Consider the following 24346-nt stretch of genomic DNA (forward strand, 5'->3'; position numbering starts at 1 on the left):
TGTGTGGTGGTGACGATCGAGATACCATCTGAGCTGTTTGTTCCTTTGAATGGAGTCCAAACTCGGATCAAGGGCAGCAACGAGATGTTATATGAAACTTGTCAGGGAAAATATGACTGAGCCCGTTCTGTGCTAATTTGAAGCGCTATCTAACCCGTGTCGTATTATGTTCGGTGGGATTTACGTGCCTCCTTGCCTACTGAGTAGGCATTACTCCTTCACATGTGGATGGGAAGGAGGGAATGTTAAGCTTCTGAAACGGGCAGCACAAGCTGAAATTTTATTCTTACGCATGAAAACGGGATCTCAAAGAACGGCGATTCCCGCTTCCACGGAAATAGTTCCTGCTCAAGTTCCTTCGGGTGCGAACAGCTCCTGCGCTTTAAAAACAAAGCGATTTGGTATGTCGAAGGAAAACCACAACTCCCAGCATCCATCGCTGTAAAAGTGTTTTTTTTTTCCTCCCCCCCTCCCTCTCATGGTCGGGCATAGCACACACAACCGTCGCACTTGCCCGAAGCGGGAGCCGTGGAAGGGTGCGGCTGGCGGCGCCCATTTTATACACCCGAATCATTTTGTCCGCCAATTGGATGAGAGGGGCGGGGCCATGGTCCCGTGGTTCCAGGCCTTCTTGGTCCAGACCCCTCTCACTTTCTCCTCCTCCTCACCGCCATCTTGTTGTTGCCGCGTGTTGCTTTTGGAAGGTTCGTCGGACTGAGGTGAAAACTTCCCGCTTGACCCTCTGATGCTCTTGCGCCCCTCGCGAGTCCGCGAGTCGAACCGGGGGTTGCTTGGCCGGCGCGCAAAGCGCCATGCACGGTGGGAGGGGCTGCTGTTGGGCCGAAGAGCGAGGGGGAGGAGAGTGGGCCTGGCAAATAGTTCGCCTCCGGGAAGCCCGGGTTCCCTTGGTCCGCCTTGGTTGGCTTATTTTGCATTCCCGGGACCCTTTGCCTTGACCGCTCGCGCTTTCCCTTTGTCGGGGTTGGTTTATGTGCTTCCGGTCGTGTGAATGTACCTTTTCTGCCGCCAACCCGAGACTAGCGAGGTGTCTCGTGGACCTTTCGCAAGCTCCACCTCTTTTCTAAAACACAACAGTGACGGTTCTTCTACTTCCCTACGTGAAGAAATATATATTTTTTCTCTCCGGGCCCAGGATCTCTCACTTTCTTGCAAAGTCGCACCTTATTCTCCTTCCCCGGAGGAGAAATGTCCACTGGATTCCCTCCAACCCTTCCCTCAGGACTGAAAGCTTCCCTCCTTAGGTGGGGAGAAGGCAGTTTCGTGAGACCCTTTCCCCCGCTTTGGGCTCTGGCCTTTTAACCCGCTATATAGACTCTTCCACGTATCTCTAGTTTTCTCCTAATCGCTACACTCGTGGTTTTTAAAATTGTAAGACTTTAGTCTTCGCTGTTTTTTCTCCGGAGTGGTCCCCCCCCCTTCGTATTATATCTGTGTATTGCAATTTTTACAAATTGCCTTTTACAAATGGACATCCTGCTGGTAGAAAAAGAGGTCATTAGGTGTGTGAAATAAAGCATATTGCTATTAGCCATTAGGAGTAATATCAATCTTTATCTCATGACGAAGATAAGTAGCCATTATATCAGCAATTCTTTGATATGCCAGGTTTCAAAGCAGAGACGATTTTGGCTTTCTTAATAGATGCCTATTTTGCAGGAATAATATATTATTACCCCCCTCAAGTATTTTCTGTACTTGTTTCACTTACTTTAGGTTACAGATGTACCTCTGATTTTATTAAAGATTAAAATTTGTTCTAATACATCTTACTTTTCCATAATGTGAGCAAATTTGTATTTCAAAATCACTGACAAAGGAATTTATTTTACCTTTTTCTGAGAACATCTTTCTCACTGTCTTGAGTGAGGGTTTAACTTTGTAGGGCCCTTTTCTGTTTCCTTGTCTAATACGCTGTCATTTTCAATTTACAGGTATTTCAGTTCTGCAAAGATTTAAGTCAATTGTTACCTTAGAATTCTATATAGGTCTGGTGGAATATAACATTTTGTACTATAATGAGGGGGAAAAAATGCCCCCTTCGCTTTCAAGTTGCTGGAGCTTCACATGCTCTGCTAAGCACAGAACAGCATGGTTAGCATTAAAGGGCATGTCATTGCTAATCCAGTGGAAAAATCTCTAAACTATAAGTAATGTTTGGATGATTTGATTGATGATTACGGTATGTGCTGAAGTTGGTTATTTTTAACTCTTGGCTTATTGGGACAATGCTGGGAAACAATGCAAGTGCAGATAAACATAATGGTATAACTACAGGAGATTCGAAGAGTTTGCACAGATATAGCAGGAAAACAAATGACAACACAAGTATTGTATACAACTTGGGGAAATTTAATAGGTATATATTTTATCATTCAGTGTATTTTTAATAATATATGCCTTTCCATAATCATTAAATATAAAGAATTAATAGTTTATAAAAACAGTTGTCATTTTGAAAAGGTTTGTAGAGGAAGGTCTCAATTTCTTTTATAAAAGTGGAAAGAAGGGCTCCATGCTATTCCTAAAGGTGTGCATTCCTTGGCTGGGGAGCTATGTGGGCGAAAACATTTTGACCTATAGATCAACCTTGGCAACTTTAAGACTTGTGGACTTCAATTCCCAGAATTCCTCAGCCAGATTTGCTGGCTGAGGAAGTCTGGGAGTTGAAGTCCACAAGTCTTAGTTGCCAAGATTGGAGACCTCTGCTATAGATGACACTCCGGAAGGTATCTTTAAAAAGACTTCATGTTAATATTTGTTCATGTTTATTTCAGATAAACACCCCGCCACATAATCAAAAGTAAAATGCTGATATTGGTACTCTTGTGATACACTTATACGTAAGCATAGTTTTATAGAAACTAACTGGCTGTTTTTGATGGGTTTTTTGTATTTTTGTAGAATTGTAGTTCTACACATATTTCCTCAAACCCATCTAAATTGTGTTAGAATTCTACTGCAAAGTGAATCAACATGTGAATTATATATTAATATTTCCCATCTATTATTATATAGCTGTACATAAATGACTATTTCTTATGAGTTTTGTACCATAAGGGTGATGAATTTTAAAATGCTGTTCTAAAATTCATAGTAAATAGATAACATACCAATGTAGCTAACTTGTATTTACATTAACTTTGCCATATTCTGATCATATGCTTTTTTATTTCTTTAATATTGTAGCATGAGCAAGAAATGATTTATAATTACCTGGACATATGTGGATAAAGGTGGACTTAATTCTCATTAGCCTCCATTTTTATGTGATAGAATTATACTGCAGAGTTTCCCAACCTTTCTGGCTTTGTGGATCAGCGGTGGGGACAGGACTATTCTGTGTGAGCAGCAGGCAAGTACTTGAAGCTCCATGCGCACAAGCAGTGGGCACACATGCTCACCATTCATGCAAATGGAGCACACACAGTTGCCTGCTGCTCATGAAAGCGGGGATGTGTGTGGGCACGCTCACCTGCCATTTCCGTGGCCTATTTCTGAATGATTCAAGGCCTGGTAATGGACCGGGGGGTTGAGGACCCCTATTCTACTGCATTGAGAAAGAGGGAAAACTTTTGCTTAAAATAATAAATCACATAGAGTACATATTCTCCCTAGTGCCTTTGTTTTATTCTGTATCATTGAATTCGTGCTATTCACTTCACAGACAAAACAAACCTTCATATTAAGGTCAGTGTGACAGGGCAAGACCAGTTATAATTAGGAGTGAAAGTAGAGCACGCAACTCTCCTTTCTCCTTTCTAATGAAAGACAGTCATGTTTCCATTATATTTTTCTTCTCCAAACAAACTGGGTTCAGGAATAAGTATGGATTTATTTTTGGTAAATTACTGATGTTGTATGATATTAAAACAGATAAATTTGATGTTTTGAAAGACAAATTATTTAAGAAATGAATTCTGGATTTGTCATAAGCCTAGCTAGTATATTTATTTTTCAGATAAAGCAAGATGAATCAAGAAAAACTGGCTAAACTTCAGGCTCAGGTCCGAATAGGTGGAAAGGTATGAATAGTAAACATAGGAATATTCTAGAATGTATAATTACTGCATATGTTTGTGTAGGTGCATATAGGTGCAAAATACTGACATTAGGGATTTGTTTCACAGGCTGTTGTCCATTCTGATGTGTTCAATAGTTATAGATACAGTAATCCGGACTTCCTTTTTCTTTTTTTGGAAAAAACATGAAAGTTGCTGTTGAATGTTATTATTTAAAAGCAGAACTGGTTTTCTCATTGAATGATCCAGTGCTATATATTAGCATCAATAGACACTATATTTCCTAAACAACCATTAATGGCAGTTTTTGCTCACATGAGATAGAAAAGAGATTGTATGACTTCTAGCTTAATGAGAAAGCAACAAAAACAGAGCCTCCCCTGTAAGTAGAATTACCCAGGGATCACAAGGACTGCACCTAGACCTTCTAGCTACATGCATTTAACATATGACCACATACTGTAATAATTGAGATGTTTTGGTAAAAGCAGGAATAAATTAGAATTTTCAACTGAGTTGGAAAAGAATCTTTTGAACCAGGTTCCTGCCTACAAAATATGCTGAAAGGCATTTTATTGTAGTTGTAAGTCCTTTTTGATTAAAAAAAAGTTTATAAACAACTTTTTAAAGTAAGTAGATATGAAACATTTCATTTGGAAATCATTCATGTATGTATTTTTGTGTCTCAGGGTACAGCTCGTAGAAAGAAGAAGGTAGTCCACAGAACAGCAACAGCTGATGATAAAAAACTTCAGAGTTCACTTAAAAAATTGGCAGTAAATAATATTGCTGGCATTGAAGAGGTACATCAATATTAATATTTTATGTTCTACTTGAATGCTTCTTTTCATAATCTTCACAGTTGCAATGCTTCAGTATTCATAGAGATTATGAAATAGAGTGATAGGTAGCCTGTAGTCTGGTAAAGGTTGTGGACAGATTCTTTTCTGAAATGCAACTTTGTTTTAAATCTGTGTGAAAAAGGGAAAGCCGTATTTTAAAGTTTGATAGTACTTTTAGTCTCTGAATGTCTGAAAACATAGGTCCCTTGGTTCTAGCTTTATGATTTGAATACATTTAAAATGATTGGTGTTTTGGTCAACCTGTCAACAATACAAAGTAACCAGTTGCTTATAATTTATTTTAGATACAGAATAGCAAGTAGTATTGAATCAGGGCTGTAATATTAGTATGCTTTACATTCATGCTGTATGTTAAAATTGTGTTGGAGGAACAGTATGGATGATAAACTTTTACATAGTGTTCAATATTTTTATTAGACAAGAAGTAGACACTGAACATGTAAGTAAATTGGGGTACATCCAGATAATAATAATAGTTATTAATTTGAAATAGATTGAAAAGTAATTCTTTAAATCTCTTAGACATTTTTTCAGTAGAATCAAAATACAATAAAACAAGCTTTCACAAAATGGATTTGTATTAATTTTTAAGCCTTTGAGGTGCATTATCCTAATTTATTTTGCATTGCTCAAAATAAAGGAGTCAGCATGCTAAGAAATAAGTTTCTGCCACCTGAAATTTATACCTGTGTTACTAATGTGAATGTTATTTGCTTTAAATTTTTTTATGGTGGATTGAACTTTTAGCATTTGTTTGAAATATCTGTTTCAAGCCTAAATACATATATCTATATTACCTTGTGGATATTTATTATTATAGAATAAAATCTTAATTATGTGTATAATGATTGGTTATATTTTGGTATATTACTCTATGCGTAAGTTCTAATAAATCTATATTTAAAACAGGTCAATATGATAAAAGATGACGGAACAGTTATTCATTTCAACAATCCAAAAGTCCAGGCATCACTCTCTGCAAATACTTTTGCAATTACTGGTCATGCTGAAGCCAAACCAATCACGGAAATGTTACCTGGCATTTTAAGCCAATTGGGTGCTGATAGTTTAACAAGTCTTCGAAAGTTAGCGGAGCAGTTCCCAAGACAAGGTAAGTACTATGTTACGTGTACTGGTAAAGACTGATAAAAAGAGAGAATAAGGGTTGCCTTGAATTGGAATCAGGTTGTAGTCTATAGAGTTATAGTACTTGAAGGCTGAATTTTAAACAGCATTAAGTATTCATGAAATCTACCAACAACTTCATAAAAATTTGCAAAGGAATAATTTTTAAAAACTTGCTTGAATTATGCTCATTACTTTGAATTGCAAAGTTGGGTTCTTTGCTCTGAAAACAAAATAAATGGATGAGGAAAGCAAGAATAGACTTAATTTCTCCTCCTGTAGCCCAATCAAACGTTATGTCAAAGGTTGGTGGAGAGGATCCTTAAAGAGCTCCATTCAGTGAAGTGAAACAAACTACAAGTCTGTATTTTGAAAAGAAGGTTTATATAGACACATTTAGCAAGAACGAATTTACAGCAACTTTATAATCCAAATAATTAACTATATTAATGTGAATTCTTGAAATAAATTAATATTTTTATTTTGTAGTGTTGGATAGCAAAGTACCAAAATCAGAAGATATTGATGAGGAAGATGATGATGTTCCTGGTAGGTTTGGATTAATTTGAAAAGAATTTATCTTTTACTGCATGACCTTTGAATAGATACAGGATGATTCTACCTTTAATTAGAAGACTATTCCAAGAATAGAGATTTTGAAAGAAAACATTTCATCAGCATGACACACAATGTAAGATAAGGTATATATTTATAATAATGAGTAAAACTGAGGCAGTCTAAAGGTTTGATCTATAAATAAAAGGTTCTTCTTAGAAACAAGTACAGAATTTTGCTACATATTAATTATGAAGTGCAGAAAGTCCCTAGGTTAAAAACAAGTTTAGTTCTTTAATAAACAAATTCCATTTAACTCAAATTTGTAAGTCAAAACTCAAACTTATGAATGGTCTATTACAGGGATGTCAAACTCTGATTTCATTACTTCAGGGTTGTGTTTGACCTTGGGGCAGGCAGGGTGTGTGTGATATGGCCAGGGTAGGTGTGGCCAGCTTGACATCACTCATTGAGGCTCCGTTTTTGGCCGCGATGGCCTCCTGCAGTCCTCTGCCAGCGAAAACAGCTCAGGGGGGCCACGCGCAGCACGTCTAGGCTCCATTTTCAGTTGTGATGGCCTTCTGCCAGCAAAAACTGAGCCCAGGCGGGCAATGCACAGCCTCCCCGAACTCCATTTTTGGTGTCAGAGGTACCGTGGGCTGATCCTTTACTGTTTCCAGTGCAGACCGGCGGGCCAGATCTAAGCACCCCGCAGGCTGGATCTGCTCCCCGGGCCTTGATTTTGACACTACTGGTCTATTAGTAAAAATGGTAAATGGTGTTTTCCTTTCTTGAGGCGACAAACCACTGAAGCCATTAAATGTTTTTTATGAATTTCAGAAAAACGGCTGTATATTCAATACAGTACATTAAAAACATTGGGTAGCTTCAGTTTGTTGGTTCATAGGACTATTTCCTTTACCATTTTTTGTAATAGGCAGCTTGTTCTTAAGTATAAATTATTTTTAAGTTGAACATTCTTAATCTGGGGACTGCCTGTATGAATGTAGTGGTGCCTTGGTACTCAACTGCTTTGAAATTCATCAAATTTGATACTCAACATATTTTGACACAAAATTTTTGCCTCAGTAGTCATCACTTGTTTGGTACTCGATGCACTAGCTAGAACTTGTTGATGTTGGCTACTTCATGACTGACTACATTATTCCTTATGGGAAAATTTTGTTTGGAACTCGTTTTTGGTACACATGTTTCCCAGAACCAATTAACTATGAGTACTTAGGTACCACTATATGTTATAGGCTCCATAACAATTGTATCTAGGAGCTGTTGTATTATTTAATGTCTGGATGTAGGAGGAATTGGAAGCTGTTTAATGTACCAAGATATGCTATATTATAATAATTTCTTAAAAGCAAAAGATGTTTTGTAAGCATTTGTAAGTTTTGAGCTTAAAGCAAGTTTAATTCTTTCATTGTTAGACAATCCATGACCCATTGGCTTATTCTTTCAGCGATACTTACTTACCTAAACAGATAAACAGAATGACCATGGGCAGGCAAAAAAGCAATGGAAGTGAGAGTGACCTTTGACTTACTGCTGGCTTTTCTATTGACTTTGCTTTTGGGAAGCTGACAGGGAGCATTGGAAGTCAGTTATAGGACTGTTACTGACCATAGCGGTGCTGCAGTAGCCATAACATTGTGAATACAACTGATCTAAACAACCTTGAAATATTAATTCCAAGGAGTAATGGGGCTTGCATTTCATTCACATTTTTAAGTTAGCAGATTTCAGTTTCGATTCATTGAAGGTTACAGATAGACAGGAGAGTTTTACTAGTATATACTTTAATCCTCTAAATAATGCATTTTTAATATAATGAGCCTATTATATATTTCCATCTTTTCCAGATCTTGTAGAAAACTTTGATGAAGCATCAAAAAATGAAGCTAATTAATTCATTAATAGTTCTGGAAGTTGACATGGACTAGATTTAAGAAATCAACTGTGTGGTTCCAAAGTTTTACAAAAACAGCGAACATTACCCGTTTAATAGTTCAATAATATAAAATATTTTGTATTTTAATTATGCTGTTTGTTCAGCATTTCCTGTCAGTTGATTTTTGCATTTTGCACTTACTCCAGGATCTACCTTTTGAGTTAAAAAGACATTTTCAGTGCAGATTAAGGTGTGTGCGTATGTGTGTGAATGTATGTATGTTGCTTAATGTACAGTTGAGGAAATTGGAGAGCAGATCTACTTGATTTTCCCTTCACCCTTTAAAGTAGAAATAAAAGAAAATTTCAATTTGGCTAAAGTAAACTTCGTTATTGCAATCAGATATTTCTCGTCAAATAATGAAAAAAGTAATAAATTGGGGATGCCGCTTATTAATTACCATTTGGTTTTAATTTCTGTATTAATTATTATATTTACATATGTACTTGACCATACTAATGGTGTATTTGTGTAGTTTCTCATCAGCCTTCTTTTGGTTTTAATTTCTACCAAAGATAGGCTATCGGTATGCATGTTTATTGCAACTTTAAAAAATATTACACATAAGAGCTTCTCTTTTACTGTTAAAAGCTCTTTTCATCTTAATAATAAACTTGGGTTGCATTTACGTGCTATCATATACTGTACTCCATGTTCAGTGAGGCACCCTGATTCTAGGTTGAGCCAAATATCAATGCTGCATCTCTGATATAATTTTTCTTGTCCTCTATAAGATACTTGGTGATATACATATTTACATTTACTGAGATAAAGATTGGAGGATACATTCTACAGCATCCATTGCCTTGTGTTTTTTCTTGTGTTTACACTTTCAGCTAGTCCCTCTTCAAGATGCTGTGCATGGTTTGATCTCTATCTCAGCTAGGCAATACATTTCTTAGCCTGGGTGTCTTTTCCAGTAGTATTATTTTGCTTTGATAAGGGGTTATCACTTTTGCTCATATTTTCAATTAGAAAATAGTGCATTGTCATGTACAGGTAGGTTATTTTGTTAAGAAACATAGTGTATTATAATAATTTTGCCCCTAAGAGCTGGTAAACGTTTTTACATTTGGACACTAAAATTGGGAAATGTAACTTGGAATACATAGAATTCACAAGGAAAGAACTAAATGTACTGGCAGTAGCATTTCACAAAGGTATAATCCATCAGTTTTGAATGTAACCTTCTTTACATTTATCCCGCATTCTATTGTGGGTTGATGTTGTTTTGCAGTCACTTCTGTAAACATGAGCCCTAATTGTTAGATAATAGTGGCAGTAAATGCTCTGTGAAACTCTTCAAACAAAGGTGCTTAATATAATCTTTGCAGTTGAAGCTCTTGGTTCTTCAAAGAAACTTGATGTATTTACAATGAAACACCATTGTAAATCTTGCTGAGGCCAATCAGGGCTTGAAAAAGCCTTTTTTTCACAGCTTATTTTGGTATACTTCTTAGATATATCTGCTTTTTCTGCTGATATATGCACCCAGCAACTATATTTTGAGGCAATACAGCATTCTAATAATATCAGGTTGACTTCCCAAAACAGATTTTGTAATGTCATCTGAACTGCTCACTTGATTTTATAGATTTTCTTGTTCTATTTTATATAATACATGGATCTTAATAAAATAATTAGAAGGAGGTGATGTTCCCTAATGTGTGTTAACTCTTCAAACAGCGGAACAAAATATGGATGCGCAACCTGTTTAATTAGTAATACGTTTACTGTGCCTCGTTTTTGAAAATGTATTCTCTTACTGCAAAATGTACATATGCAGTTGATATACTTTTTACATTGCTTTTACACTAGGAGAACTTTTAGAAATCTCTTTGCAGGGAACTTTTACTAATGAATGTAATGATCATTTAAAAGTTCATAACAATACAGTTATCATGTTTGGAAAAGAGAATTTAATGTAAACTATTGTAAATTGAAAGAACTGTTGATTACTTAATGCTTTCTTTTCCTGAGGTATTATAACATATAGAAACATAATTAAACAAATAATAACAAAAGATATAGTCCATTTTAAGATTTTGATTATATTGCCCAAACATCATTTGCTATTTATATGGGGCTATCAGCATCCTGAAATAAATTAAGCATTTTAGTCCTGATACCATCACTGCATTTGTTCTCATGATAATTTTTCATTTGATCATTTGTCCGTAACAAGTACATTACCTCATCAAGTTTTTTTAAAAAATAACAATGCATTGACATATTTCCTATGAGGCAGTAGGTTACAGAAAGATTAAAACAATTCATTGAAATATTAATTTTATTGGTGATACTCTTACATGAGTCGTTGATGTGATTTGAGCCTTTTTGATATTTCTTTAGGTTCATAGCTTAATATATTAGAGCCATCCAGTAATTTTTTTAGAATTTGCATAATACTTTAAATTTATTGTAAAGATAGATCACTTTCAAACTTTTAAGAAACATTTTTCTAATCCTAGTTAAATGTGAATTATGGTATTAAATTATGGTGCTCAGTTTTTAGTTTGTCAGCAGACTTATTAATTACATTCATGTATCTTTAGTATATCAGTGTCAAACACTAATACAAATAATATAGTGACCAGATTCAGATAATCTGAATGATTATATATATTTCAGGTTATCTCAGTGATCATATAGGGAGAAGGTAAATTGTGTTACATGGAAAATCTAACATGAGTAATCACTTTGGATTTGCCTTTTACTGGTCCTACAAAATTTCAGTATTTTCTTTAGCAATAGCTTGAAATAAAACAAAACTTATTATTTAACATATTTTTAGTTTCTCTTTTCAATTGATTTAATGTAGACAGGGAGAAAAAGACTAGATGGTTTAAATATTAAAAATAACTGTTTGTATCCATATATACTCTCTTCGGGACAAAAAAGATGTTTATGTTTAAATATTTTCCCACAGTTCAGTTTCATTAATGTAAAACTGAACACAGCATCTTTGTTGATATATAATGGTAAACCAGGGTTTTTAAACCATAGTTTGTTGAAGAAGTGATAGACGCCTGGTTTACAAATGACACTAAAGATAATAAATAGGTTCTTGCATTAGGCTAAAACCAGTCAAAATTCATTATCACTTAATATGTGTGACTGCTGTGAAAAGCATTATGTGGAGAATGTCTGATTTGCTGAATACATTCTCATGATATAGGTATGTTGATGGCACTAAAAATACTAATATGGGCAACAAGATGGAAATGTGAAGGAAGAAAATGTTTACTAGGTTGCTTATTTTAACTGGGCAGGACTTAATTGGCAGCTTGTTTTTTCCAGAACTTTTAATGCAGCCAAATGCAGCTTTCCACTACTGCCATATGTCTACATTGAGAACCCTAATTTTATTCCTTTCCCCAGTTGTCTGAATTCTAAGCAACAGCTTGCTTAAGAAAAGTATTAACTTATATGATGATATCATAACAAACAGAAAAACAACTGATCCAAGCTTTTATCTTCTGATTTTAGATATCCCTGATAATCAAAATTTCACTTACTAAAAGATGTGTATTCTCTTAATATTGTTTTAAAACATAATTTGAAAGCAATTAATTAAACAGTTAATTGGTCCCATTTACTAAGACCAGCTAAAAGCCAGAAAATAGTTCTTTATTGAAATCTGTCAATCTGAAAATAAACTATTTTTATCTGTGTAACATCCATCTGTTCCTGCAACCTAAAATGGTAGGTGCCTTGTCCATGTGCTAGAAAAAGCAGGAAGTGTGGAGCAGCCATATATCTGCAGTTAGTATGAGGGGATATTTATTGGGAATATTAGTTCTGCCACCTACCCAGGGAACGATGTTCACATTAGTTGCGTAAATAGGTTTAGGAATGTACTATTAAACTATTGATTATATTACAATTATTTGTACATCACCACTTAAAGCAGCTCTATGTTTCCAGTAGCACATCAAAATAATAAAATCCAAAATATTAAAAACAACACATCTTCAAATGTTCTATAAAATCCTTTTTGTAAGAGCACACATAGGATCCCAGCTCCTAAGCATTACTGAATGTGCATTCCTTTGCACCTTTAATTAGGTTTAAATTCCATTAAATGCAGGGGATTTACTTTTAAGCTAGTGTACATTTATATAGCACGAGGAGGGAATTACAATTTCAAGATCACCTATGAAGGGCTTGCTTTTATTTGAACAGAACTGCTGATCTTGTGTTTGGTTATTATAAGCTGCCCAGAATTGCAGTGAGTTGGGCAGCCATATATATAATAAATCAAAACCTATGTTGGCACCAAACTATTTTAAACAGGGGGACCACTATTCCACCTGCCCGCAGAAGGAGGTAATATAACTTTACAATATATTCTATAATTATTCTAAAGAAGCTAGTAACTAGTAGCAACAAACCAACCTCAATGATGCAGATAACACAAACCAGATCCTGTACAAACGGATGGGAACTCTTATAATACTTGCTTTGCCAATACTGTTGTAGCACTTGTATCACCACATCACCAGGAAACACTTGCTCCTCCAATGTGGCCATCCTCTTATCAGAAACAAGCCAATCTCTACATAATAACAGAAATTGACGTAATCTGGCATCAGAAATAGTAGCCTAAAGTCAGCAGGGAACATTTTTAACACACTAGAATCTTCGTTGACCTTAGAATGGCTTTCCTTAACAAAAGAAATCATAAAGGCGCATTTCATTGTGAATCCCTGAGCCATGTTTCCTCAGATTTAATGCCTTTTCTCAGAGATTGAGACAAAACTGCTTATTACACTAATAGGGTTAATCAGACATCCTATGACTTCACCAATACTTCTGTAATTGTCTTAATCATTATTTTCTCAATTATCACTCCCTGTAGGTAATTCTCACTACTGCTCTCTCCCCTAACAAACTGTGTAGGATATAGCATACTCATCTATACTCTTTTTTTCCAGCTATTTATGTATCTGGTGGCTGAGATCTAAGAAAACACTTGGTAATATGCTAGTATGCAAGGCACCTCAAGAGTTTGGCTTTTGATGGCTATTCCAGAAATTGTTTTTACATAGAGCCTTTCCCTATTCACTGTTAAGTTAAAGAGTAGCTACCTTCCTATTCTTTAGTCAACAGAAAACTCTCAAATACTGACTTGAAATATGTGAAATTTGAATAGAAAATACTGTAAAAGAATACATCAGTTACTAAAATTTCAAAGAAGTCAGATACAGAAGACAACATATTTGCCAGGCCAAAAGTTACAGGTAGTCTTTAACAACCATTTGTTTAGTGACCATTTCAAGTTAGGACGTGCTGAAAAAAGTGACTATTGCAGCATTCCCATGGTCACTTGATCATAATTTGGGTGCCTGACGACTGGCATGTATTTACAATGGTTGCAACAGATTGCCCTTTGCAACCATCCCAGCTGACGTCTGCAATAGGGTCAATTGGGAAGCCAGTTTCATTTAACAATGATGTGTTTTACTTAACTGTGGCAAAAAAAATTGTAAAACCAGCACAACTCAGTGAATATATTGCTTAGCAATGGAAGTCCCAATTGTGGCCGTAAGGACTATCTATACAAGCTAGACACATGCTTTGTGTTTGTGTGTGTGTGTGTTTGTGTGTGACAGAGACAGCTAATTTAAACGCTGAACTCAAGAAAAAAATATGCAGAATGGAAAGATGTTGATAACAGCACTGAAGATCACAAAATCGAGTGCCTGAAAAAAAAAACGAACATAAGAGGGCAGCAAAGGGACGCAGAAAATTCTTTCCGCCTTTTTAAGGTCACTGAAATATGTGTTGTCCCAAGTCTGGTAGACCTACCTCCAAAACAGAGCGAGTTGTCCTTTTTATTTATTTATTTTTTTAGACAAACTGCCCTCTCACGACCCTTTCTCAGGCGCGTGTGAGTTTTGGTTGCAGGAATCCTCACAGACAAAAACGCCCGCCGCGTGCGGGGGCTCCCAGCCTCCGCGAAGGAAGTCCAACGGGGAATACGAGGGAACCGAGCAAGCGGAGGACGCGCAATTTCGCCATCTCATCCGCGGCGTCGCTCTACCACGCAGCCGTACGGCGGTGGCCTGAGGAGGCCGGTCAGGCGCTGGGCTCGTGGCGCAGTGCCGTGCACCGCTCCTGGAACCTGACAGGGGGCGCTGGTTACCGGTTTGCTGAGGTAGCTTCCGAATAAGCTTAAAGTCAGCCGAGCCCGCTGGCCGCAAGCGGCCTCGCGGTTGGGAATTGAGGGACAGACGGGCGGGGGAGCCTTTTAGGCTCCGCGTCGGCCTTTCTGGTGCTCGCTTTTAGCGCAAGGCCCCACTCGGGAGAGAGGAGGTCTCGCGGCCCCGGGAGGAACCTCTTCGCTATGCAGGCCCAGCGGCGCCTGCTGCTGCTGTTGTTGCCGCCGCTTTCGGAGGTGAGCGAAGCGCCGGGTTGCGTCTTTTACTCATCGTTAAAGGCCGGTCTACCTTCTTCCTGGGCCCATGGGGGGGCATTATGAGGCACCCTCCTTTGAGGAAGGAGCAGTTCGGAGGTGCGTGTTTTGCTGGGCTTCCTCGGGAAACCTGAAGGGATGGTGGTAGAAGAGGAGAAAGAGGCTAAAGGAATCCCCCTCCGGGAGGGGACAGACAAAGGTTGGGGAGCCCCCGAGGGTTGAAATTAAGAGAAAGGCGGGATTTAAATGGAGTAATAAAAAATGAAATATTATTTTGCCTCCGATAGGAACTCCCTTCCTAGTGACTTGCGCGTCTCTGTAAGTCTGAGGGCGGTCGAGCCTTAAGACCTGGAAGGGAAAGAGGAGGAAGGTCGTCCCCGCTTATCCTATGCTCGGGGCTTACTTAATCGCTTGAAAGTTTGGGGCTTCCTTTTTTTTTGTTTTTTGTTTGCTTCCCCACATCTAAGGATGCCAGCCAGAAAACGTGGCAGGCACCCCCAAACAACAATTGCCGTCCTACTTAATCTGCTTATTTTACTCCTCTAATACAGCCCTCCTTACAGGACTCTTAGGGCATCGTTTTCGTATTGTTTGTTTGCATCTTCGCCTTTCCATTCCCGCATTCCATTTTTTTTTGCTGCTGATTAACACGTTATGCCTTTGTGACCCAACTTTTGTAATGGTAAATTTGGCAAATATTGTATTTCTTGATAAAATGGCTCATTTTGCCCAGTTTGCACATTAGGTGCATAGAGCATTACAGCATTCCCATACAGCATTCCCAGCTAGAATGGATTTGGGGAAGAATCAGTTAAAGTATTTACATAATTTAATGCAATGTATGAAGTGATATGTATTCTCATTTTTGATTTGGACTTGTGATATCTACTCCCCTTATAATTATGGCGAATATTTGCACTCTTTTTTTTTTTGGAAAAAAAAGTGGTTAACAATATTTTTTTTCCTATAATCCTTAGATCTTTCAGTTTAAACAAATATATTTATTATTTGTGAGCTCCTGAGTGTCAATTTTTTTATAGAAATTATATGGTTTAGTAATTAACTGATAGAAATATATGAGTTTAAACCTTAAAAGTAATTTTCTTCAATTCCTGCCCAGTTCTTTAAACAGTTTCTGACAGATGGCTGAAATCTTCTTTGAAAGCCTTCAGTGAAGTGCATTGTTTTTAGTTCTATTGCTTAATGTCTCTTGTTATCAAAACGTTTCTCTCCTAATATTTAACATGCATCTTCTTTCTTTTAATTTTAACCTGTTGGTCCTTATCCTCTTGTCACTTTTAATAGAAAAGTAGTCTAGTAGTTTTCAATGTGGCAGCCTTATAGATCAGTGTTAGCTGTGCTATTCTGGGAATTGAAATCCACATATCTTAAAACGGCCAGGAATGAACAATACTGTTACAGATAGTTGTAGACCATTATCACATTCTCATTTGTCATCTTTTGTTTGCAAGGTAAATCTGTCCAGTTCCTTTAACCCTTCCTTCTTGGGCTTAGTTTCAGACCTCTTATCATGCTGCTTCTCCCCTGAACCTGATTCAGGTTGTCTAAATCCCATTAAAATGCAGTGCTAAGTGTAGTGATCAAAGCATTACTATCAGAGTACAGTGGAATTATTACTTCCTAATAGATGGATGAAATGCTTCTATTAATATAGCCCAGTATCATATCACCTGTGTTAACTGTTATGTCATACTGATTGCTGAAGTTTAATTCTAGTGCTCCAAGGTGCTCTGCATCAAATCAGGTCTTCCCAACCTTGTATATTTTTATTTAATGTTTCTCACCAAGATCAGGACCTTAATATTCCCCCTACCAGATATAACTCAATGTTTAAACATACTAAGATTATTCTGAACCATGATTAGCCATCCCGTCTTGGTATCATTAGCAAATGTAACAAACATTCCTTCCGTACCAACTTTTAGGTCATTTAGGAAGACATTGAACAGTGTCTTTTGGGTGGGTTGTACAACTGGTTGGTCCAGATTATTATCTAACCAACACCTTGTTCTTAAGGATATAATTAAAAATCTTGTTAAATGGTTTACTAATATCATGGTGCAATCCATTTACCACACTTCTTTTCTTAACAAACTTTCATTGCCATAAAAAGAAAGAATATTGGTCTGACATGACTTGACAACCCTATGCTGTTGTTTTCTAAGTCACCCCCTATTATTTTTTGAATATTTAAACTATTTGCAAAAGTGAAAAATTAACTATTAAACTATATATTTTATTCTATTAATTCAGCATGCATGAAAACATAGTATTTATTTACTCCTCAATGTTCTTTCCCTTTTCCAGCAAACTTTCTAGAATATTCTAGTCTATAGAAATGTATGGATAAGAGTGTTAATTTATTAAAAACAGTTCAGCTCTGTCATGAGACTTTATTTCTCATGTAAATCTGTAACATAATGGGAATTTATGGCACTTGAGATGTATAGAGTTGAAGAGTCCTAGAGAATCATAAATTCCCAATCCTAGGTTTGATTTAGAGGTGGTATTCAGCAGGTTCTGACCAGTTCTGGAGAACCAGTAGTGGAAATTTTGAGTGGTTCGGAGAACCGGCAAATACCACCTCTGATTGGTCCCACCCCCATCTATTCTCTGTCTCCCTAGTCCAGCTGATTGGCTGGGTCTTCTTTTGTTGCTCTGCACAGGAGAATGGAGCTGGAAAGCAGGTTAGTGGGGTAGGGAGGAAATGGAAATTTTACAATATCCTTCCCCTGCCACGCCCACCAAGTCACGCCAACCAAGCCACGCCAACCAAGCCACGCCCACAGGACCGATAGTAAAATATTTTAATCCCACCACTGGTTTGATTGTATTTCTTTTAATAGATACATTCAAAACCTGAGATTGGGTATCCATGATTATAATTGAAAAATGCCAACCTAGATAAATATTTAAAAATAGAGTAGAACAAATAGTAAATAAGGGATCACATAGTTTTTCATACATTTCTGAAAGTAAGAATGGCACTTTTGCCATTCTTCTTTCTGAAGAGAATTTTCAATCAAGGAGGGTAGCAGTACTGAAGCCAATAGGATGTTGAGCTTTATTGAATACTATAATATTTAATTTTGAGTAAAAATGTATAGGATTATTTTTCTAAGATAATTTTCTTAGTTTTGATCACTCAAACTCTGATTTGAGTGATCTGCATTTCTTTTTTCAGCATACACATTATTACGTTGGTCAGGGACTGTGCAGTTTATAAGTTTAATTGGACACATTTTATTTTATTCTTTTCAGTGTGGTTAATGGATAAGAATGTGCTTGTAGTTTTTTAGTAAGTTAGATCCTGATTATGCTTTATTAATTTCTCCATTATCCAGTCTTGCTACATTTTTCTTCATTTAGAAGAATAAAGTATAGATTATGTGTTCTGATGCTTGCTAGGGAAACTAGAGCACACAATAGAAGGAAAACATAGTGATTGTAATGCACTTTCTTCTAATACATTATATTTCATGAATATTAGCCCCAAATTAAGTGCCTTTTTGTTAGCCTTTTTAAAAAAAAGATATATGAAAATTATGTTTGCAAAGGGAGGCAGGCAAGAGGAAGATGGGTGCTTAAGTGTCTTCAGCCAGGCATTCACAATAGAAAAAAATCCATGCCATCAGCATTCCTAAGTAAGGGAGTCATTCTAAGTGACATCACAAATGATGATTTTCTTGCATAATATTTCAGCTTCACAATATTAAACACAACCTATTTATTCCTCAATATATGCTGATGGCATGGATTTTTTTCTATTGTGAATGCCTGGCTGAAGACACTTAAGCACCCATCTTCCTCTTGCCTGCCTCCCTTTGCAAACATAATTTTCATATATCTTACTCCAGAGGAGGTTTCACTCCAAACAAGTTTGAGGCATATGTACACTGCAGCCAAGCAATGCAATTCTAATTTTCTTTATTAATTCTCACACTGTTCTTATAACTTTCCCTAAGTAGATGTGCACAGGATGCCACCTTGATGGTTAAACCATCAACCTTTCAGGGGTGCCTGTATTCATACTAATAATTATGGTCTGCATTATGGAAAGTAAATAGGAAAGGAGAGATTCATTTTGTGCTGTTAAATAAGTTAAAAACTTTTGCTGGATTTCTAGCTCTGCTTTTAATTCCCTTAGTTGCCTTTTAGAAATTTGAATTGCTTAATGCTTGGGGAAATGTGTGTTGGAGTTTGGGAGCAGGCAGGAAGTTGAGCTTTGTGTGTGGCCCCATGGGAAGAATAGCAACAAGACAACAACCCAAATCAGTCTGAACATCTGGCTGAACTAATAATACCGATAAAAGGGGGAGGAAAGAAGATAAGAATAAATGATAATATTACAGCCACACTACATGGGTTAATAGATATTAGGAAGCACTGAGAGAATTAAGTGTTCAGCAGAGTGATGGCATGAAGGTAAAAATCTGTCCCTGTGTCTAGTTGTTTTGGCATACAATGTTTGATAGCGCCATCCCGAACAATTCCCTTCCCTTCCCTTTCCCCTACTCCCTATAAAGGTTAGACTGACATGTAGAATCTGGAACCAGATTTTATGCTTCTGATAATATTTTGTATTTGTATACATAGTTCTATGAATGGTGCAAATGTTATCTTTGACGTTTAAAATATAATTTTGCCATTCTCAATATGATCTTCCTGTTCAGTATCTTCCATGGCAGAGATTAAATAGAAAGGCTTTGGTTTGGATCCGAAGAATGTGGGATCCAAAGTCTCAAACCATTACTATGTTTCTGAGAGACCATAGGGAGATCTGGAAAGAAGTGAAAGAAAACACAGACATAAGGTATCAAGAGACAACTCACCAACAGCAATTTAGCCCAAGTAGAAGGAAATCTGAATAAGTGTTTCAGATCACTCAAAGGAAGAGTCCCTTTACTCTCTGTATTGGAGGCTATAGCATCCCTACTGCAGCTGAAAATTACATTGGGCTTGAAAACTCCCAACTATTTTTCTAGTGGCAAAGCTCACACCCAAAGCTCACATCCTTTATGTCATCATCAAACCTTTCATTTGAAATTAGTTTCCAAGTTCTCAAAACTGAATCACTGTGAAAAATGTAATCTTTTTACATACTACAAACACCTTCCTAAGAACTTCAATGTAACCTCCAATCGTGTTGAATTCTCATTTTGTGATATTGGCTTATACCCTATCATTATTTTCCTTTCAGTTGTTAATCAAAATAAAAAACACATTGTCACATACAGTGCAGTGTATTAACTTCCAAGAATTGTTATTGTGATACAGTTTGTAAAGAATAATAAATTGCTTTGAAATTGTTGTTCAGCTTTGTTCATTGATTTAGCTGCCTGTGAATGAAATGTTTATATTTCATATATGTGTATAACTTCAAGAATGATATTGGGGAAAAGAAGGCGGAGCCTCCTCGCTGACGGACCGTAGATCGCGACTCTCTGCGGCTATGGTCCATGCTGTTTCATTGGAGAGCCCCAATCATTACAATTAGGGGTGAAGCTGCCTTGGAGGGGCGGTGGAGTAAAGGAAACCCGCAAGCCAGGTTGAGGGGAGCCGCATCTCCCCTCCTGGGCTTGGTCTTTTTGCCCCTGAAGATGGCTGCAGCGGTGGTTTAAGATGGCCTCCCCGAAGAGGAGGACTCAGCTGGATTAAGATTTGTGCAGGAGGGAAGAAAGAGGTGGATAACATCTGAACTGGGAGAACTGGGCGATACAACTAAACAAAAGTACCCCGGGATTAAGGTAACATGGAATTTTTAAGAAAAGAAAAGTGAGCGGTGAAATTACAAAGGGACAGGAAAAAAAATAAGAAAATATTTTTGACAGCTAAGCGGGGCTTCAAACCGGGAAAGGAAGAAGCCGGAACTAAAGATTTAGCTAAATTGGACTAAAATATTTTGGCAATAAACAGGCATAAAATAAAGCTGGACTTAAGATTATCAAAAAATAATAATAAAGTTTACAAATTGGAGACTGGACTGTGCTGGAATATTGAGGTTCGAAAAACCCTAAATAAAAAAATAGGGGGAATAGGTGAAGACTGTATAATGGAAAATGCCACCTTTTGACAAAAACTTGAGCTCAAACAAAAGGGAAAGCATCCTGTTTCTGAATGAACTTGTGTGGATATAACATTAAAGAAATATTGAAACAAAGTAAGAATCTTAGAAAGTGAAAGCAGAACCAGAATAAAGAAAAAAGCAAGGAAAGACTGACTGGGTTTGATTGATGTTTTTGGTATAGACCCTGGACTGGAATAATTGAGAACGTTATAAAATTGAAAGAAGAAAGAAGGAAAGAAAAATGTTTTTTTGTGGACTTTAATGATCATAAAATACAAGAGTGTGTAATGATGATATCTCTTCTGGAGTTAAAAATGGAACTTAAAAATATGAGAGAATTACTACAGGAAAGAGGCGAATCACTTTGCTCTGTGTTAGAAGAAATGGAAATGGCGATTGAAGAACAAGAAGAGCTTCAGAAGAGGAGTCAACTCAAAGAGAAGACATCTTAAATAGATAATTAACACAAAGAACGCTACAAAGAAGTGGTGAAAGAAGGAAGGCTAAAAAGTTGAGACTTAAGGCAATCAAAAGGGGGAATACCTGTGAAGTCGGGAAAGACAGAAAGACCCAGCAGAAAAGGGGAAAGGAAGATATTAAGAAAGAGAGGGATATAAACTGGAATGAGAAAAGATATGGGGAAAAGAGGGGGAGGAGAAGCAGTAAGAAACAGGTGCATGAAATAAATACAGAAATAGTAAAATGTTGAAAAGAAATTGTATTTTCAGAGATAATGGTTGATGAATTAAAAAGGGGATTCTGCAGGGTGACAAGGGGTAATAAGAATATTTCTGCAATTAAAAATATTTAGAAAATAGGGTAATATAGATACTGATAACTCTTATTAAAAATTAAGGGGGGGAAATATGCTGCGGAATCCAAATGAAAAGATGTAATGATTATTATTGTAACTTCTTAAAAATAATGGTTTATTGGGAATCAAGATGATGGAATAAAGGTATATTTTAACCATTGAGGTATCACACTCAAAGCAGTAAAAGGGGGGAAACCTATACTTGTTTTTTTTCTTTAGTGTTAAAACTTGTATTAAGTTAGAATTTATAAAAAGAATGTGTAATGGAAAGGGAATATGACAGACTAAAGAACCAACTAAATTAATAAGTTAATATAGACTATTAAAAGCAAGGAGAGACATTGGTAGCCTTTTTTATTATTATCATTAATATTATTATTAGGCAAACACATATTTTTTATCTTTATTTTTAAAATAAATATTAAAGATTATATTTGAAATAATTGAAATGAAACAAAAAGATGTTTCGATTGAGATTAATGAGAGAGGCTAGAATTAATGTGTTTCTCTTCTTACTGAAAATTTGGAATGGAAAAGGTAATAATAGAATTAAGTATGCATATATGAATGTATAATTGCTGTCATATTTGTATGTAAAGGTGATGACCTGGAAATATGTTGTCCACTAAAAAGAGATTTTTGTTTTTATGTGAAAAACTGAATAAAATTTGTTAAAAAAAAAAAGAATGATATTGGCATTTTGTACAGCATTTTATCATCTTCCAGTTTGATGGTATTGTAAGAGCATTTTGTGGAGCAGCGATATGGTCATAACCATACTTAAGACAAAATGCTCTGTTTTAAAAAATGAAATTGTTTTGCAAATTCATCTTGACTGTATACATATTTGTAAGCTATTATATTCCTTGTTTACTTTCTATGTCCTGAACATTGAAATATTGTTATTTTCATCAAATTCTGGCTGAATTTGATACTTCTTTTATTTCTCTGCTAGTGTGTAATAATTATATACAATTTTACACCAATATTTTGTGAAAATTCAAAATCCATATCAATTTAGGTAAGATGAAAGTATGATTATGAGATGCCTATTTTATAGTGCTATATACATTATCCAAAACCAGGAATATGTTCTGGTTTCCAGGAACTCATCCTAGACAGCTGGCAAGAGTAGCACCAACAGCGGGAAACTCATCTAGGCAACAGCAGCATCACATAAACAACCAATTTATCTTTGCCGATAATGCTACCTGCATCGATACTTGGAGAGAATAAATATCAGTTTCATTTAGTTATTAAAATCATGGAATGTATGTGAATAAATATCAGCTTATTTAGTTGTTAAAAATAATAGAGTATAGGTGAATATCAGCTTTAGTTATTAAAATCATAGAATGTAAGCGTAGGAAGACATTGGAGATAATTTAACTCAACCTACTGTGTAAGAATCCAAACGGGAATAGTCTCTGTTTAAACACTATCATTTGTTTAACGTATCTTATTATTAGGAAAATGTTTCCTGAGGTTCCACTAAAATCTAATGTACTTCCTTATGATTTAAATGCACTGTTTCATGTTGTCTCTTTTGAAGCAACTATGAATTGCTCTGCTCCTTCTTTGCACGACTCCAAGAAAGTCGTCATGTCTTCCCAGGCTTCTTCAGGCAAAACATGTTAGACATCTCCAACCCTTTCCAAAAGGATTTTCCTTTCATTCCATTTTCCTTCTATTTGTTTTCTTCAGGATCTTCTTCAATTTGTTAGTATCTTTCCTAAAATGCATTGCCCAACATTAGATGTAGTATTTTAGATCTGGTCTGATCAAGGTTGAATAAAGAGGTTTAGTGACTTTTCTTGAATTTGCTATCATCTTATGTTTGGTTATGATTCACCAAAACATCCAGAACTTTTTGTATGCATTGCAAAAAAAAGGACTTTGTTTTTTTTGTCCCAGATTTTAACTCTTTGCATTTGATTTTGTTGAAAGTTTTGGAAGTTTGCCCATTTCAGTTTGTTAGGAGCTGTCAAACTTGCCTACGCTGGAGTACCATATTATCTTCCTAAGCAGTTTTTTACCAACTCATTTATATATATGTTGGACAGCATGGAGCTGTTGATAATCATATTTTTGTAATCCTTCAAGTAATTTATAAATATGTTGAACAGCATGGAGCCTTGAATGGAGCTCCACCATATGACACTAATGTACATTTGTTTGAAGCCAGTACTGTCTTCATGGACTAGCCTATATTTTATCATCTTTACTATTGGGGTTGGGGACTCCTGCTGTAGAAGACTCCCTGTAACTACAGGCAACTCCTAAGCTGCCCCCTTCTTTTTTTGCAGTTATTTTTTTAGTAATAACTTTTTAAAAGAAGTTTCCAACCATCCTTTGCTCCTTCTGACCTGAAGTTTTTGCCTATTATTGGTTCTCATGAAGTCTAAGACATCACTGAGGACTTTTTCAGACTGCAGTTTGGGCTGAGTAGGTTTTTCCCGCAGATATCTGGGTTGTTGAAA

At 36.3% G+C, this 24346-nt stretch overlaps 2 protein-coding genes across 11 annotated transcripts in view; both read left to right on the forward strand.

Annotated features, from left to right (window-relative positions):
• The first annotated feature begins 654 nt into the window (after positions 1-654).
• BTF3L4 (basic transcription factor 3 like 4) lies at positions 655-10195 on the forward strand. Its single transcript, XM_026665858.2, has 6 exons — positions 655-719; positions 3980-4043; positions 4730-4843; positions 5813-6014; positions 6518-6577; positions 8458-10195. The coding sequence occupies exons 2-6, from the start codon at positions 3990-3992 to the stop codon at positions 8502-8504; spliced, it is 477 nt and encodes a 158-aa protein (XP_026521643.1). The 5' UTR covers positions 655-719; positions 3980-3989; the 3' UTR covers positions 8505-10195.
• Positions 10196-14306: 4111 nt separating this feature from the next.
• The window catches only part of ZFYVE9 (zinc finger FYVE-type containing 9), a 45039-nt gene continuing 34999 nt past the window's right edge, over positions 14307-24346 (forward strand). For 3 of the 10 annotated variants that reach the window (XM_026665866.2, XM_087960276.1, XM_087960277.1), the window contains exon 1: positions 14594-14946. The gene's annotated coding sequence lies outside the window, so the exon portion shown is untranslated. Of the gene's footprint in view, positions 15064-23118; positions 23138-24346 lie in introns of those variants that run through there. The other 7 variants (XM_087960274.1, XM_026665865.2, XM_087960273.1 and 4 more) reach the window with 6 other exon arrangements.

Source organism: Notechis scutatus, chromosome 3 (genome assembly GCF_049901735.1).
Source record: "Notechis scutatus isolate UNSWTSFEM ecotype Mainland chromosome 3, rNotScu1.2, whole genome shotgun sequence".
Classification (NCBI taxonomy): Eukaryota; Metazoa; Chordata; class Lepidosauria; order Squamata; family Elapidae; genus Notechis; species Notechis scutatus.